Genomic DNA, 17,276 nt, shown 5'->3' with positions numbered 1-17,276 from the left:
AAGGCACCAAGAGACCCTGCTGTGTCACAATGGCCCAATGGTTCCATGTATCCCCTCATTTCACAATGGCCTCAGGTTTCCATGTGACCCCTCAGTGTCACAATGGCATTCATGGTTCCACGTTTTCCCTCAGTGTCACAATGGCCCCAGGCTTTCACGTGTCCCCACAGTGACACAATATCAGCACAGTTCCACGTGTCCCCTCAGTGTCGCAATGCCCCCACACTTCCAGGAGGCTCTGCACTGGCACAATGGCCCCACAGTTCCATGTGTCCCCTCAGTGAGACAATGGCCTCAGGGTTCCATATGTCCCCTCAATGTCACAATGGCTCCAAAGTGTCATGTGTGCCCTCAGTGTCACAATGGCCCCACAGTTCCACCTGTCCCCTCATTGTCACAGACGAGCAGCACTGCAGTGGGAGCAGCACCACTGGAGGGGTTGCAGCTGCACTGGAACAGGAGCAGTGGCTGTGGAACAACAGGGGAGAAGCTGTGGAACACAAGTCCTGTGAGGAGCAGCTGAGGGAGCTGGGAATGTTTATCCTGGGGAAGAGGAGGCTCAGGGGAGACCTCATCACTCTCTACAACTCCCTGACAGGAGGGTGCAGCCTGGTGGGGGTCAGGCTCTTCTCTTAGGGAACAGGGACAGGAGAAGAGGACACAGCCTTAACTGCACCAAAGGAAGGTTTATCCTGAACATTAGAAAGAATTTATTCACAGGGTGATTGGGCATTGGATTGGGCTGCCCAGGGAAGTGTTGGATTCACTTGTAAATGGGGTAACTGCACCACCTAATTAGTGCCTTGTCTTCATTTTCTTTTGGTTTTAGTCAGAGACAGGATTAAAAACACAAAGGAGGTGAATTTTCTTGAATTTGGGCTTGGTTGTTTAATGAATCTTAATGTACAGAGAGTTCTGCAACATGTCTAGCCACCAGCTAAAAGCCAGCAAAATAGAGGCGTATCAAGCTAGATACAAGGATTTTAAAGTTAAAAAGTTCAATTAAGAACTAACACCTATATTATTTATACTTTTCACTAAATAACCAAACTGCTGTGACCTACTGTGCAGCAATAACTGTCCAACCAGAATCTACTACCTGAAACCATGAAGAAAGAAGAAGAAGACAGAAAGAGACAACAATTAAAGCCTTCCGTCTTGTTCCATACTGTCCTAGGGTGATGTTATGGTGCTTGTATCTCCAGTCATGTGTTCTATTTATGCTTGGTATTATGTCCTGTGCTTTCAGGACTGAATCTGAAAGTGAAGGTTTATTTTGTCTTGTTATCAGCCGGCTCATCTCCCCCATGGTCTGTGTTTAGGAGAGGCTTGCTCGCTTGCTCACTTTTGCTCCTACTTTTTTTGCTTTTGCCCTTGCTTTTGCTTATTAGTTAGCTCAGCTAGGCAGTCCAATTTTTTCTCTGGACTGTTTTTTTTCTCTCCCTTTCCTGAATACCATCTGAACCTGTTCTGGACGGGGACCTGGGAAACACCAAGGAACACCGGCAGTCTGCATTCTGTCACCTGCAGCAGTCATTCCCCAGTGCCGGAGACTGATAACTGAGCGACCACTCGCAGGAGAGACTCTCTGAGTTTGTCATCCATTCAGAGGGGTGAAAGAGTTTTTTATCATCATGTCTTTTTTTGTGCTGGGGAGTGTTTTGCTTGTTAAATAAACAGGTTTTTTCCCACATCTCTCTGAGGAAATTTTTCCGGTGGTGGGGGGAGGAGTCGTGGGTGTTTGCTTTCTGGGGGCTCCTTCCAAAGGTTTTCCCCCCAAGTTTGCCCTAAACCAGGACATATAAATTTTACTATATTCTAAAAACCCCAAATTCCAAACCCTTCACCATGTGAAATCACATATTTTATTCCAATAATACACCTGTGACTCCAGCTCTATTATTCAAATTTGGAAGCCTTCTCCAAGGCCTCAAATCAAAAGCAGTGTTCTCCTGGGGGTCAGTGTCAGAAAGCACAGAAAGTTCAAAAGTACCAGGTTTCTGGGATCCAACAGTCACCATCCCTGGAAGTGTTTAAGGAAAGACTGGATGTGGCACTCAGTGCCATGGGCTGGTGACAAGGTGGTGTTGGGTCATTGGTTGGACTGGATGATCTCAAAGGTCTTTTCCAACCTCAATTCTGTGATTCCGTGATTCAGTGGAGCATCAATGGCAAATGGGTGGATAAAGAGTGGAACAGGCCTGGCAGCTGTTCTGGGAGCAGTGCTGGAGATGCCGAAGGGAACGGCGGCGGAGCGGGAATGGAGCGGCGCCGGAGATGCCGAAGCTGCGGGACACAGAGCGGCTCCGAGCGCTGTGTCCTGCAGGAGCCAGCCCTGCACACCAGAGCCGAGCCCGTCAGGCTGACCCAGAGCAGGGGGCAGAGGCAGGAATTGCTGCTGGGCCATGGGAGCTGTGGATCGAGTGCATTTAATGGTGACTTGGGGGTTTGAGTCTTGTCACTGCAGCCACATTCTGTGGTGCCAGGACCCTTCCAGTTCATCTGAAGTCATGAAATCAGGACAAAAGCAGAACAAAAGGAATCCAACGGCCTTCTCAGCTGCAGGGGAACACATCTTGGTTTAATGATTTCTGATACAGGAGCCAAACTGGGTCAGTTATTGGCCTGTGGTTTTTTTTAATCCAGGAACAATTTGCAAAGTACTGACATTTGGCATTAAAAACGAGCAATATGCCTCATCATCTGAATATTGCATATGGAGTACAGAGCTATTTCTGGTTGTTAATATTGCATTTTGTCTTCTTTTTCTTCCTCTGCCAGAGTTAGAATTAAAAGCTCAAGAGACGGTATGTTGCGTTCGGACTCAGATGTTTATTAATTCTTATCTATATTACAGTGAGTTCTACAGCACTTCTAGCTAACAGGCTAAAAATGGTGATGTATCTCTGTCTTTACAAGGCCTTTTAAGGCCTAACTGTCCAATTAAGAATGAACACCAAAATTATTTTTAGTTTTAAACCAATAACCAATCACCTGTGACCTGCAACGAGGAATTGCCTATCCAATTAAACAAGATCCCACCTCGACCCATAAAGAAGAAGGTGAAAAAGAAAGAAACCTCCCTCTTGCCTTCTACATATTACTATATTCTAAAACCCTAAATTCCAAAATTTCCACCATGTGATATTACACACTTTTATTTAAACTTCACACCAGTGATCCCAGTTTTATCATTCAATTTTGGAAGCCTTCTCCACAGCCTCAGGTCAAAAACTGTATTTTCTTGTGGGTCAGTGTCTGTCAGCACAGAAAGTCTAAAACTCTCAGTGTCCAGGGTTCCAACAGTTATGATCAAGAAAACAACTGGAATTATTTTCTTTCCTGCTTTCACTTTTTCTTCCTCTCTCTGGGTTTAAGCCTCCACCACTCCCTGCAGGTCTGCTTTCCATAATCTGCTCCTCGGGAGTTGGGATGTGACAAATGAGCAGTGGGAAGAGGGAGGATAATGGATAATGGACCATTCCTACTGCAAACTCTGCTTTAGTAGCCACTGGATTTCCAGTGTTTAGAAATTCTCATGTTCTAAACTACCTGACCAAATCCCACGTTTCTCACTTTTGCCCTGGCTGAAATCCTTCCTTTGGCCTGATTTAGGAACTCACCCTCAGAAACACCTCATTGCAGACTCTTTTCTGTTGGGTTTGATAAGAGATGACAAGAAAATCAGCAGGAGGGGGAGGGATGAGGGAGAGGGAAGAAACAATTCCTTCCTTGTGTCTTCCTTGTGGAAAGTCTCCTCTAGAGGTTGTGCTGCAGCTGGAGACTTGGCCAGAGGGAAGTGATTGAGCTGAGGCAGCAGAGGCATCTCCTCCCTGGTTTGTAGCCCTGGGGCTGGGAGGGGACACAGGTGCCCCCCTTGCACCCCACAACCCCCTGGAATGGGGGATTCTCCCTGCCTCTGCCAGGTGCTCCTTATCCATGCCTGGCCTGGGTGCTCCTGGTCTGAGCTCCCTCCCATGGTCATTCCTGGTGGTGGGGAGTGGGAGGGAGGAGTTCAGTGCCAATCTGGGAGGTGCCAGCAGGGTCAGAGATGTGGGGAGGTGACAGTGACAGAGTGACAGGATGTGCAGATGGACACAGGGACAAGACAACACCTCTGGGGGAAACCTCTTGGAGATTTGGGCGGTTTTTGTCTGTAAAATACACACGGACACAGAGCAAAGCTTTGCTCAAAGGGTTTATTGATTATTCAGGGGGAATGGCCCTGGGCTCAAAGGGTTCAGGGGGTTCCTCCAGGGATGATCATCTCCTCATGCCACCAGAGGGGATCAGGACAATGGTGTCCCCACAGCTTGCAATCCTAAAAATCAAAACCCAGAAGGTGACCTCTGGTGCACACTGGGAAATGAGAGGGGCCCTGTCCCCACCCCTCTCCCTGCAGGCACGGCTCACCTAGGCACCCAGAGAGGCAGCCAGGCGCTTCTGCCGCAGAACAGCCTCCAGCTTCTCAACAAGAGGGGGCTGGGGACAAACACAGCATTAGAGACACACTGGGGGCACTGGGCTGCACTGGGAGCTGGGGGAAAGAACAGGGGTCATTGGGGAAGGGGCCTGTGGGGGGAAATGGGGGCAGGAGCTGCTGTGCTCCTGCCCAGAAGCCCTGGGGTCCTGCCAAGAGGCACAGCTGGGGCAGGGGCTGCGTCCTGGGTCACCCAGGGGGGTGCTGGGGGAACAGGGATGGGAATGCAATGGGGGCCTGGGAAAGGGGCGCTCTGGGGGGGATCTGTGGAGCAGGGGAGTTGTGTGGGATGTCAGTAGGGGTTCACTGGGCTGTGCTGGGACAAACTGGGATGGTCTGGGGTGTGCTGGCCATGCAAGGGGAGGGTCTGACACTGCCAGAACTCGTGGTACCCACCAGAGGCGTCTCCAGGATCACGACATCTTCTACATCAATCTGCAGAGAGACCAGGAGACCTCGCTGGGCACTGGGATGGCCCCGGTGCCAGCAAAGGATGGGGGGAAACAACTGTCCCCAAATTCCCAGAGGGAATGCCCTCCAATCCCAGCACCCCACTCACCTCCCGCAGATCATCTTGGGTTCCTTCCAGGAGCGCCTGGGAAACAAGAACAAAACTTTAACCTGGATTAGATCCAGTGGCGCTGTGGGGGGACAGGGAGCAGGGTGGAGGTGATGGGGTGGGAATTCAGGGCCTCCAAGGAGATCTGTTTGAGGTGGGGGGAGACCCAAAGACACTGAACTGGGGTCAATGGAGGGATCAAGGGACTGGGCTGGGTCTGGGGAAGGGGCTCGGTGTGAGGTACAGGGGAGGAGAAAGGAATTGCAGGGTAGGGACATGGGAATGCAAGGGAGGGGCTGGGTGGGGACAGAAGAACGAGGATGGGTGGGGACAAAAGCGACAGGACCGAGTGAGGATTTGGGAAGGGTGGGGGGTGACTCGGGGAACTGTTGAAGGGGACCCCGCTGCAGTGAGCAGGAAGAAAGGCAAAGGATTCACGGGAGGAGACATGGAAGGAAAGGCCTCGGGAATGGTCAGTGGGAGGCGTTTGGGGACCCTGGAGAGGACACAGAGGAGGAAGCAGGGACGGAATTCCTGAAGAAACCGAAAGGGTGGGATGGGAGGGGACAAAGGGCAGGGTGTGGGGACAGCGTTTGTCTGGTGCCTCACCTTGGCCTGTGCCGGGGGGCACAGCACGATGGAGAAGAGCAGGGCCACGCTGAGCACAGCCACCTTCATCTTCCTCTCGCACTGGGCAGTGCTGGCTGAGGCTGCAGCAGGGCAGGAGCACCTTTATCCCTGCCGGGACTCCTCCCTGCGCCCTCCCTGACAGCCCCCAGGCCAAAGCCCGGCTTGGCACAGCCCCCAGCCCTGGCCACAAGCCCAGCCCTGGCACAGAGTCCATCCCGGCTGTGGCACGGATCCAGCCCCGCTCCCCGCATCCCTGCAGCTTCCTGCACGGGGCAGCTGCCCCTGGAGGGGACCGGGCACCCGGGGGGCCGAGGGGGGCAGGCAGGGATCCAAAGGCAGCTGGGGACCCTGTGGGGACACCCCCACTCCAACACAATCCATCCTCCAACAGCCCCCAGCCCCACACCCCCCATCTCCCGGTACCCCTCCCCTCCAAGGGTTTTTCCTTCCAGACACCCCAGAGCTGACCCCAGCCACTCACCCAGTGGGTCTGAGCAGAATTGCCACTGTTCATCCTCCTGCCCCACGGAGAAACAGGAGATGGACTGACCCCCTCTTCTTGGGACAACGAGACTCCGGAATATTGGAAAATTGGGATATGATAGGACAGAGGTGTCATGAACCTGGGAAATAGCCAGGTGATTTGAATCTCCAGGCACTGGAGACACTGGAGAGAACTGGGAAATGATCACCTCAAGACAAGGCTGAAGCTTGAGGAATTGCTCAGGTGTGGCACTTCCCACATCCACACCACCCATTATTTCCACAGCTCTGGGCTGTCCCACGGGGAAAGCTCTGGGAGAAAACAGGCAGCGGGGGAATCACAGCCATGGACAGCTCTCAGGAACCACTTCTCAGGGGATTTTCACTTCTTGGATGCCCAAGATGTCTGAATGTCTTCCTGGTGCTTCAGGCCCTGGGTAAACAGGGCTTATCAGAGATTCTGACAGGACCAACATCCCTCCCCTGACTGGGCACCTCTGTTTGTCCAATTAGATCCCAATGGCTGCTCTAGGAGAAGTGCCAACTTCCCCATATTCCTTGGGATGGGCACATCCTGCTCAGGGCCAGTGCTGGCTTGGGCAAAGGCCAGGGCATTGCAGAGACCCTGTATGGGGACAAGGGCCTTGGGGAGCTGTGGGCAAGTCCCAGGCAGGGACAGAGCTGGAGTGGGAGCTTTGTTGGGGATGGGGTCGCTGGCCCCGGCTGCCTGCTCTGCTCCGTGATGGATTTCTACCCTGCCGACATCCAGCTGAGCTGGTTCCAGGACCAGCAGGAGCTCTCGGGACACGTGGTGGCCACCGACCTGGTCCCCAACAGAGACTGGATTTCTACCAGCTCCTGGTGCTGCTGGAAAACCCCCCCGGCACGGGGTCAGCTCCAGCTCCAGGTGGAGCACGTCAGCCTGGAGCACCCCCTGAGCCGGCACTGGGGCACGGCCCGGACCCCACAGCGGGGGGGAGTGAGGGAGGTATTGGGGGGACTGGTAGGGGAATTGAGGTGTGCTGGGAGTAACTGGGAGAGAGTTTAAGATAGCCTGGTTTAAACTGGGAGTAAGGCTGGGGGTTCTAGAATGGCTGAGGAGTCTGAAGGATGTTGGGGAGGGTGGGATGGGGTTCCGGGGGTCCTGGTGGGCACTGGGAGGGAGTCTGGGGATGCTGGGTGTAACTGGGAGGGATTTGAGTGAGCCTGGAGGGGATGGAAGATCAGGAATGGAAAAGCAGGGGTTGGAATGAGGTTGGTCGTGCTGGAAAGAGACTGGGAGGAGATTTTAAGGGGTCCTACGTGGGCTGGAGGCAATTGGGAGGGTGCTTAGAGGGGTTTCGGGTATCTGTGACAGGTCTGGGGGGGTTCTGACCCTTGTGAACCCCCAGAGATGTTGCCAGACACCATCGACACCAAGGTGCTGATTGGGATTGGGGACTCCGTGCTGGGCTTCATCTTCCTGGCACTGGAGTTCGGCTTCTACCTGTGCAAGAAGGTGAGAGGGGGTCCTAACGAGTCGTGGGCCCCCTCCTCCAGAGCCTGTGTGCTCCCCCTGGGGAACCCTGGCTCAGTGTTACCCCCTTTTCTCTGCCCACAAAGCTCCTGTCCCAGCAGCCGCTGCAGACCCTGCTGTCACCATCCGCTATTAATGCAGAGTGGGGGTCGTGATGGTTCTTTTGATCTCAAAGGTGCAAACAGGCAAAATGCAGGGGACAAAATCAGTTTATTCAACAGCAGAAAATCAGTTTATTCAACAACAGCAATGCATTTCATCAAATGCCAACAATTCAGTTACGGTAAAGGGGAGAGGTATAGGAAACAAAGTATAGGGAAAGGGGAAGGAAAGGAAGGGATGGGAGAATAGCTACCAACAGATGAGACGGGCGTCCTCACGGGTCATCCGATAGACGAGTCTTCGTCCGTGGGGAGATCTCAGGGGTCTTCTCCAGGGGGTCTTCATCAGTGGAGAGATCTCAAAGGGTCTTTCCCAGAGGGTCGCTCTTTTATAGTCCTTCTCCAAAGCGAGTGGCCTCTGGCCAAAAGGTGGGAAGTTTTATGGACCATTGTGTGGTGCTGCAGGAGACAAGTACGGACAAGCAGTCCTCAGTTGGTACAACACAGTCTCTGGTTGGTGCCACGACAGCACAGTCCAGTGAACACAATACACCAGCACACAGTCATGAGCATCCACCTGGCCCGGCCAGTAAACCATTGTCCAGAGTCAGCCTGGGTGGGGTCCTCGAGGTCTCCTTGCGACGGTCGGGAGGCAAAATCGAGGGGAATTTCGGACCGACCCTTACACCTGCCCAGGTGGGGAACACTGGGTGCTGTGAGTCTGCCCGGCAACCGGTGAGTCATCACAGCTGCTCTCTCTCATTGGCTGAATCTTCTTCATCGCATTCTCTGATTGGCTGAGGACAGCCCCGGGAGTTGAGAGAAGGAACAGGAGAGATCCCGCCCCGAGCACCGGCACGGGAACAACAGAGCCAGCCTGGGCACAGCGAGGGAATTTATTATAACCAAATCACAGCAGCACAAGGAGAAGGGAAAGAAATCTCTCCAACCCCTTTCCCCTATCCAACAGGGATCACCAGAGCTCTGCCCAACGGGGGTCACTGGGGATCATCCAACACCGATCCTCCCATGGGGGATGGAGCTGGAGCAGAGCACGAAGCTCTTCCCACACTCGGGGCACTCACAGGGCTTCCCTTAGTGGTGACTCCGTTGGTGTTGGGTCAAGGTTGAGCTCCTGGAGAAGCTCTTCCCACACTCAGGACACTCGTAGGGCCTCTCCCCAGTGTGGATGCGCCGGTGGACAGTGAGGGTGGAGTTCTGCTTGAATCCCTTCCCGCAGTCAGGGCAGGAGAATGGCCTCTCCTCTGTGTGAATCCGCTCATGTACGAGGAGATTAAAGGTGGTCTGAAACCTCTTCCCACACTTGGGACACTTGTAGGGCCTCTCCCCAGTGTGGATGCGCCGGTGGAGAGTGAGGGTGGAGTTGCGGTTGAATCTCTTTCCACAGTCGGGGCAGCGGAAGGGCCTCTCATCTGTGTGAATCTGCTCATGTCTGACGAGAGTGGAGCTTCTCTGAAACCTCTTCCCACACTTGAGACACTCGTAGGGCCTCTCCCCAGTGTGGGTGCGCCGGTGGTTTATCAGGCTGGAGCTCCACCCAAAGCTCTTCCCACATTCCAAGCAGCTGTAGGGCCCTTCCCCTGTGTGGATCACCTGGTGCCGGATCAGGCTGGAGCTGTAGTTGAAACTCTTCCCACATTGCCCACACTGGTAGGGCTTTTCCCCAGTGTGGATCACCTGGTGCCGGATCAGGCTGGAGTTGTCGGTGAAGCTCTTCCCACATTCCCCACACTCGTAGGGCCCTTCCTCTGTGTGGATCATCTGGTGCCGGATCAGGCAGAAGCTGTCTCTGAATCCCTTCCCACATTCCCCACACTCGTAAGGCTTTTCCCCAGTGTGGATCATCTGGTGCTGGCGCAGGTTGGAGCTGTTCCTGAAGCTCTTCCCACAATCCCCACACTCATAGGGCTTTTCCCCAGTGTGGACTCTCTGGTGCCGGATCAGGCTGGAGCTGTTGATGAATCCCTTCCCACATTTCCCACACTCATAGGGCTTTTCGCCAGTGTGGATCCTCTGGTGCTGGATCAGCTGGGAGCTGTACCTGAAACCCTTCCCACATTCCGAGCACTCGTGGGGCTTCTCCCCTCCAGGAGGCTTCTCCACCAGCTCTGAGCTCTGCCTGGATCTCCGGCCGCCTTCCTGGCTCAGGGAGGGTCTTTCCTCCTCACAGCTCCCTGGGCTGGGTTTGCAGCCCCTCCTCAAGAGGGATCTCCGGGGCTTTTCCTCCTCCATCTGCCAATGCCTTGGGAATGACAAATCCTGGTTTGGGGAAAAAACAAGAGAAGAGTGTGTTGGGCTGGGTGTTCCTCCTTGTCCAAGTGCAACTCAGGAACTCATTGGGCATCTTGTGTCTGTAAGAACCTCCAAAACACCAAGATTCAAACCAAAAATCCTCCAAACATCATGACGCAGATCAAAACCCCCACAAACACCAAGATTTAGCCAAAACCCTCTCCAAAATAGAAAGATTCAACTGCTGCAAAAAACCAAAGCACCAACATTTAGCCAAATAAAGCTCAGAAATACCAAGATTAACCCATGTGAAAATCATGGATCCCCCTCTCCGGTCACCTGCTGCATGCGATGGGGACAATGCTCCTGAGGCCTGGGGAGAGGCTGCAGATACAGGGAGGGGGGAACCTTGTGCTCCTTCCTGTTTCTTCTCTTCCTACTCCTGTGTCCCTACTCTTCCTCCTATTATTCCTCTTTCTCCTGCACAATCCCACCTGCTCCTCCCACGTGCATCCATGGCTGCTTTAGGAATACAATGGGACCTTCACAAGCCCTTGCACCCCCAGAGCTCAGGTCAGGTTGAAAGAACAAACAGGAAATAAAGAAACACCTTTGGAAGCTGGTGATAGAAGCCAAGATGCCATGGCTACGGCTTTTGCCATTGGCTTTGGCCAGAAAAAGTGCCAGATCCAGGGCAGATATTCCATTATCTCCCTTGGAATTGGTGTGTGAAATTTTTTACCCTGGTAATTCTCCATCTAGTGGAGAATAATCCTACTTTTGTGTTGTCAGTTAGGTTTGGGCCAAGGATGTGACAAGCAATTTTTACTCCTTGGAGAAGAAGTAGGAAAATCTTGATTGCATTGGAAATTTTTGTGTATATTTTTGAGTGGCTCTTAATGATGGCAACATTTCCATATGGGTTTTTCCATGTTCACGTTTAGGGTGGATTTTGCAATACCAGAAAAGCTTTAAAGGTGATGCTTCAATGCATAAACATTTAAGAAATATTGTTAAAAAGGAAAAAAAAATGGCAAAAAATAATGCAGATTGTGGGGGGTGCACTTGTGGATCACCCAATGACTGCTCTGGAATAGAAGCATTGGATCCAGGCACAGCCAGGAGAGGAGCTTTAGAAATGCAAATTAACACAGTTAGGGCAAAGTGTGCACAATGTACCAGGGTCTTGTTCCCTGGGAGAGGAATTTCGCTGATTTCCTCTGCCCCTCACCCCAAGCTCTGCCTGCTTGCACAGATGGAATTTGCACAACTAAAGGCAGAGCCCATAGTGAGGATATCTGACTGCAACAGAAATTGGTTAAGCTGCAAAGAGAAACAGCAAAGGAAAACGTTGTGAAAACTTCATGAAAAATGTGGGAGGGGGGAATAATCCCCCTCCCCAGTCCAACATGTGCTGTCACTGTTCAGAGAAATCAGTTGGGAATCCAAGTATTTGATGATTATTTAGAGAAAAGTGGTCAATTGATGCAGCCCTGGCTGGAGGGAGCACCCAAAAATGGGAAAAAGATGAACGGCCACCAGAACAAATCCTACAACACCACGGACCAGCCCCTGGAAGCCCTAATGATTTCGTACCAGGAGACAAAAAAAATCCATCCATTATTTGAGTGGCATAATTAGGTTAAAAACTGTCCTCGAAATAATAACTAAACAGACAGCTCCAGCTCCTGACTTTACTGCCCACCAATCCAAGGAAATGAAGAATGAGACATGTCACCATGGGATAGAATCAGATTATCTATTAAAAGAAGGAGAGGAGTTTGTGGAAAATTAAATGATTGAAACTGCTATTTGCAAACAGATGATAACCAAAAAGTGGTGAAACAGATAACAAAGGAAAGAAGAAAACAGCTCATATTCCAATCCAAATGTAGAAAGGATGGGAACGGGACACGTTTTCGTGGTTCCCTGGCAGACCATGGGTTAAACGAATGCTGTTCCTCCTCTGATGTGCTGCAGCAACTCTCATCTTTTTACCATGCACTGAGTGCAGCTCATTCAGCAGGTGAGCAAGGGGACGCAGGTGGCAGCCAGGCCTCCTGATCCAGAAACGGCTACAAAAGGACAGGGAATGAGGTCACTGAGAATAATCCCAAAATCAAAGAGGATCCAGGAAAAGAGACTAAGTCAATGGTAATAAAGTTAGTAAAGATAATTATTGAGAAAATGAGAAGAGGGTTTGAACAGAGTAAGATGAATGTGCCTGGAGACAGGGCCAGGAATTTGTACAAAAGGAAGTAACAAGACAAACCATCATTTTCAGAAAATTAATTGGTACGGACAACTGCTCAGCCAAGATCCTTCTCAATTCCTGAACTTCGAGAAGGAGAAACACTTAACAGAGCCGGGAATATCGGATGTTATACAAAAGGAGCGGTGCATATTAACGAGGGCATGAAGTAGGCGGATCGCGAAGTCTGAACCCTCCAAGTACCTCAGGCAGTGGGGAAAGGGAGAGGGAGATCCGGCCGGGAAAATGAGGATAAAAAGGCGGCTGCGTTTTAGAGACCGCATGGCAAATGCCGCATGGCCTCTCCCCTTGTTCATGAATAAAGTGACTTTTACAGGACTCCTCTGTCTCTTTTGTGCACACAAACCTCTCGCCACGTGAATTATCCCGTAGAGCCCCAGAGACAAGGGCAGCTACCTCTGTGCTACCCACAGCAACCGGGACGAGCCAGCGCTGCTCCGGCATCGGCTCCTGCCGAGGCTGCAGGTGGGTCTGGGCTCCATCCCGGACTCACCCCCAGCTCCCAGCGCCCTCAGCTCCCGCTCACCCCGAGCTCCCGGCGGTTCAGGGCAGCAGCGGTTCCTTGGCCTCCTGCCCGCTCCTCAGGCGAGGTTTCCGAGAAATGGCGGAGCTCGGGCAAAGGGAGCAGAGTCCGTGCCGCGTGCAGAGCCCGCCCCTCGCGGCGATTGGCTGATTCCGCTGTCACTCCTCGAATTCGCGCGCTGATTTGGCACAGCCAGGGAGAGCCCGGCCCCGGGGCCGCCGCCACCAGGAGACAAAGAGCGAGCGAGGGGGACGGGGCTTGTATGACTTAGAGCAAAGGATAAATCCATCTCAAACAAAAGATGTTCTTAACAAGCAAAAAGATTTTCACAGACAAACAAGAAAGCTGGCGTGGCAAGTAGAGAAAAGATCTCAGAATTTTCCAATGCAAGAAAACTGAAAAAGTACTTCGAGCTTAAAGTGTGTCATACTAACCTTTGGTGATTGGACAATAGTAACATGAATATGGTAATGTTAGTAGTAAGGATAGGCTATAGGTAACAGTAAAGGATGCTCTGTAATGGAAAGTATAGAATGCAGTGTAACCAGAACTAGAGAAGCTTCAGACGAACCTACAGCTGTGGCTGAAAAGGCTCCACGACCTGTGAATTGCGGTATCATCTGGATACAAAAAACAGCATTTTAAAGAGCCGTCTGGAGCCCCACATAGCTCGTTTTGGCTCTTACAGACGGGCACACACAGACACACAGACACACAGACACACACACACACACACCCCCACCCCAGCACATCCGTGCTACACACACACCCACCCAGGCACAGTCTCCACTAATGCTCACCTGCCCACAAGCACAAGACCTGTTGTCCTTAGAGAGCTCGTGCACACGAATACGTGCAGTGTCATTGACACACGGATGTCCCACACAGAGCCGTGCTCACCCTTGCGGAGCTGTGCACACCTACAAGCACAGAGCTGTGCACAGACTCCACACACGTGTACACAGCAGTGCACAGATGTGAACAGTGCTGTGCACACCCGCACACATGGACACTGTGCAAAGCAGGACGGGCACTCTTACATCTGGACACGCTAGAAAATATCCGTGTGTGCAGCTGTGCACACTGACACACGTGTGCACTTCGGTGTCTGTGTGTGCACACAGAGCTCTGCACACTGGCACACGTGTGCACTGCACTTTTCTAGAGCCCTCCTGGCCCCGACCCCCCTGTGGGTCTCTCTGTGGGATCATGACACGGTGGGGATGGGGACAGGAGAGGGGAGTATGGGTGGGACACTGTGGCACAGTTCATGCCTACAATTAGTTAAAATATGTCACTAGAAGTTCTTCTTACTTCCCCAACCCTCCCCCACACACATACTCGAAGACAGGTCCCGCATTCCTGCAGGCAGCACAAGGCTTCACAAAACCCGGTCTTTGGGGACAATTTCTTAGTTATTTCACTCTGGCGAGGCTCGGGGGGGGGGACAAGGGGACTGTTCCTCTCCTCACATGTTCTTAGGGACAACCAACCCTGTTCCTTTCTTCATCTCACTCTCTGCAGAGCTCTGCCCACCATCATTCGCCTTTAATGAAGAAACAAAAGACAACCTAGAAATCTCCTTCCCAGTGCAAACAACACGCAGAGAATCTGTGCTGGAAAGAGAACACCCGCGGTGAACAGTGAGCTTGTTCTGCACAAACAGGAAAGGCCAGGCCAGTGCCCACATGAGACGAGTCACATCCAGTGCTTGCCACCCTCCCAGGCAATATTCAACCTCTCAGCCACACAGACCTCTGTTCTAGTACTCCCCGTGGGGTCCTGGAAAGAGAATGGTGGCAACATCTACTGCCTGCTACCCCCCTCTAGGCAATATTCAAGTGTTTAGTTCACAGACTCATCTTCCAGCACTCTCAGTGGGCTCAGCAGAGCCACTTCCCACTGGTGGGGGCAAAGAGCACCCTCTGTGCCTTTGTGGTGGGAGCAGACAGTGTTGTCTCAAAGGAAAGGTCAGAGAGAGACCAAGCTGGACCTCTGCCTCCTGTCCCTCACCCCACAAGGGCAGGAGGGCACAAAGCTGAGCTTTTTTTTTTCTTTTTCTGTCCTGTCATTTCCGGGAGCTTGACTATCTCGAAGGAGAGGATTAGAAGGATTTCTTGAGGATCACTGCCAGTGCACAGCACACATGGCATCCCTCACCCCTTACATCATCATGGCATGGAGGGGTAGGAACCAACCACAGCCCTACCCCACTGCTCCAGAAGCCAAAACCCCCATGCAAGCATTTAGTTATGGCCTTCTTAGAGAACCACATTCCCACGTGAGAGCCCTCCCGCACAGCCGGGCTGGTTCTCCACCCTCGGCCGCGCTGTCCGCGCCACCTCTGGGCTGGCGAACGCCGGGAGTTGCTGGGCTGGGTTTGATGGCCCCGCTCAGCGCTTTCGGCCGCTGCTCACGCCGCACCCTCGCGATTTTCGCTGGCAATCAATGCAGATTGGCCAGGAAAATCCAGAAAGCAAAAAATGGAGACCAAGGGCATTCCAGAAGGGGTTTCCTGCAGCCAGACACACAGCAGCAGTTTCCAGGAGCTGTCACTTGCTAGTCCACGGCTTTAAGGATGCTGTGGTGGTGCTACAGGAGAAGACCCTTGGTGTTGTGCTGAAAAGGTTCCTCCAGAAGAAAAGGTGATGTTCCTATGTGCAGGGAACTCTGTGGCATCAGCAGTGGAGGAGCAGGGTGAGGAAGATCTCCAGCCTTGGGATATTTCTGCAAGAGCCTTCACCCCTGCCAGAGCCTGGGTGAGAGCAGCCAGAGTGCAGAGGGAGGCAGCCCTTTGGACAGGCGTCCCTGCTCCCTCAGAGCCACGGCTATGAGACAAACAGCCTCATCCCTGAGGATGCAGATGGGCAGAAAATGCCTGGAAGTAAAAAGGGGAGCCCAGCCATCTCCAAGAAGCTGTTCCCAGAGGCAAGTGTCCCAGCAGGAAGTGTCCTGGAGCCACTTGTGTTCAGCCTACAGTCAGTTCCCAGAACGCTGTCCCTGTTCCAGTGGGGAACCCCCCACGCTTTGCAGTGGGAAAGATTCACTTGAAACCAAGGAGGCTCTTGCATCTGCAGGAAGCTTCTCCCCTCTGCTAGTGAGATGGCCTCTGACTACCAGGAATGTGTTTACAGATTAAGATCTGATCTTCTTCGGAGCATTAGTGTTAAATACATTAGGATTTTCTCGGAGACTTGTCAGAATGTTCCCACTGTTTTGGATTTGACTGGTGTGATAATTGACAAAAGATTCGTGTTAATCACAAAAGCATTGGGGCTTGTATAAACCAGTATACTAAGCTCTGAAATGAAGCATGGACACTAGATAAAGGAAATTATATGATAAAATAATTCTGTTTAAAATCACCTTGTTATGTTATATTATGTTGTATTATCTTACATTATAATATGTTATGTTATGTTTTTCAAATAAGTTGTATCGGCTACCCGCTTGCAAAATCAGACTTCCCAAAAAGCCCTTCCTGCCTTTGTCTAATCAATACTGCCTATCTCAAGGACCAGACTCCAAGAACTTCTCTGGTGATTATCTACAAGGACCGGATGGCTATCTGTGACTGATTATCACCCAAAGGCTTTGTGAATTTGTGTACAACGAGAACCCACAGTATAAGAAGAGGCTGCAAACCAAGGTTGGGTGGAGCGTGGAGTGGGCGGTGACCCCTCACGTTCCCCAGCGCTGCTTGCTCTTTCTTTATCAAATAAAGCAATCTAAATTTTGCTGAATATCGAGACTTTTGTCTCTCATTTATAACAACTAGAATATGTACTACTTCTCTGGCCTCTAAGATCTTTTACTCACTAAAAGCACTTAAAACTTATTCCATTTACTTACTTATTGCTCCCTCGTTCTACAACCTAAACCTTCACCTCTGCTTTATGTGTGAGAGGCTTAACATATTTCAATCCATCTCAAGAATTTCATTCAATCCGTGCACTCTGATCTCTCTCTGGAGGATTCAGACAAACTCTTGACTTACTCACTCCAACACATCCCCACACTGATTTTAGAGGAGTCGTGTGTCCCACACCCAGCCCCGCTGTCATTCTGCCCAAGCACAGCTGCTCCAGTGTTCCCAATAAAGCTTCCCAGTTCACCTCGGTCCCGTTTATTGGGGGGAGGGACCTGGGGGGACTCCAGTCCTTACAAACAGAAAATCCTGGATTTGGATGAAACACTGGCTTGGGGTTTGCTTTCTTTTCCTCCTCCTTTTTGCCAACTCCTGCTCTTTTCTGTCTCTCTGTGAATGCTAATTTTTGCTGTACATTTTCCCTCAGATAATTGAACTGCTTACCATATCAAATGTAACAGTTGTTCTTCACCCAAATTTAACACGAGCAGGTACTACTTCTCTTTCAGGTTAAGATCAGAGCTTGAATGCAGGGATTTCAAAGTGAATAAATTACCTTTCCCTCTTTCAGTCTGAAATGAGCTACTGCCA

General features: G+C 51.6%; 1 protein-coding gene across 1 annotated transcript in view; it reads right to left on the bottom strand.

Moving 5' to 3' along the window:
• Positions 1 to 12,879, bottom strand: part of LOC148218057 (uncharacterized) — a 42,830-nt gene extending 29,951 nt beyond the window's left edge. Inside the window, exons 1-3 of the mRNA XM_088158041.1 lie at positions 12,821 to 12,879; positions 8,876 to 10,049; positions 1,087 to 1,095 (exon numbers count right to left, since the gene is read on the bottom strand). Coding sequence (XP_088014167.1) covers positions 1,087 to 1,095; positions 8,876 to 10,022 — 1,156 coding nt within the window. The 5' untranslated portion in view covers positions 10,023 to 10,049; positions 12,821 to 12,879. The remainder of the gene's footprint in view (positions 1 to 1,086; positions 1,096 to 8,875; positions 10,050 to 12,820) is intronic.
• Between the last annotated feature and the right edge of the window lie 4,397 nt (positions 12,880 to 17,276).

This window comes from Sturnus vulgaris, unplaced genomic scaffold (assembly GCF_052056855.1).
Source record: "Sturnus vulgaris isolate bStuVul1 unplaced genomic scaffold, bStuVul1.hap1 Scaffold_195, whole genome shotgun sequence".
Lineage (NCBI taxonomy): Eukaryota > Metazoa > Chordata > Aves > Passeriformes > Sturnidae > Sturnus > Sturnus vulgaris.
The sequence above is the reverse complement of the archived record's forward strand: the minus strand, read 5'-3'. Positions and strand labels throughout refer to the sequence as shown.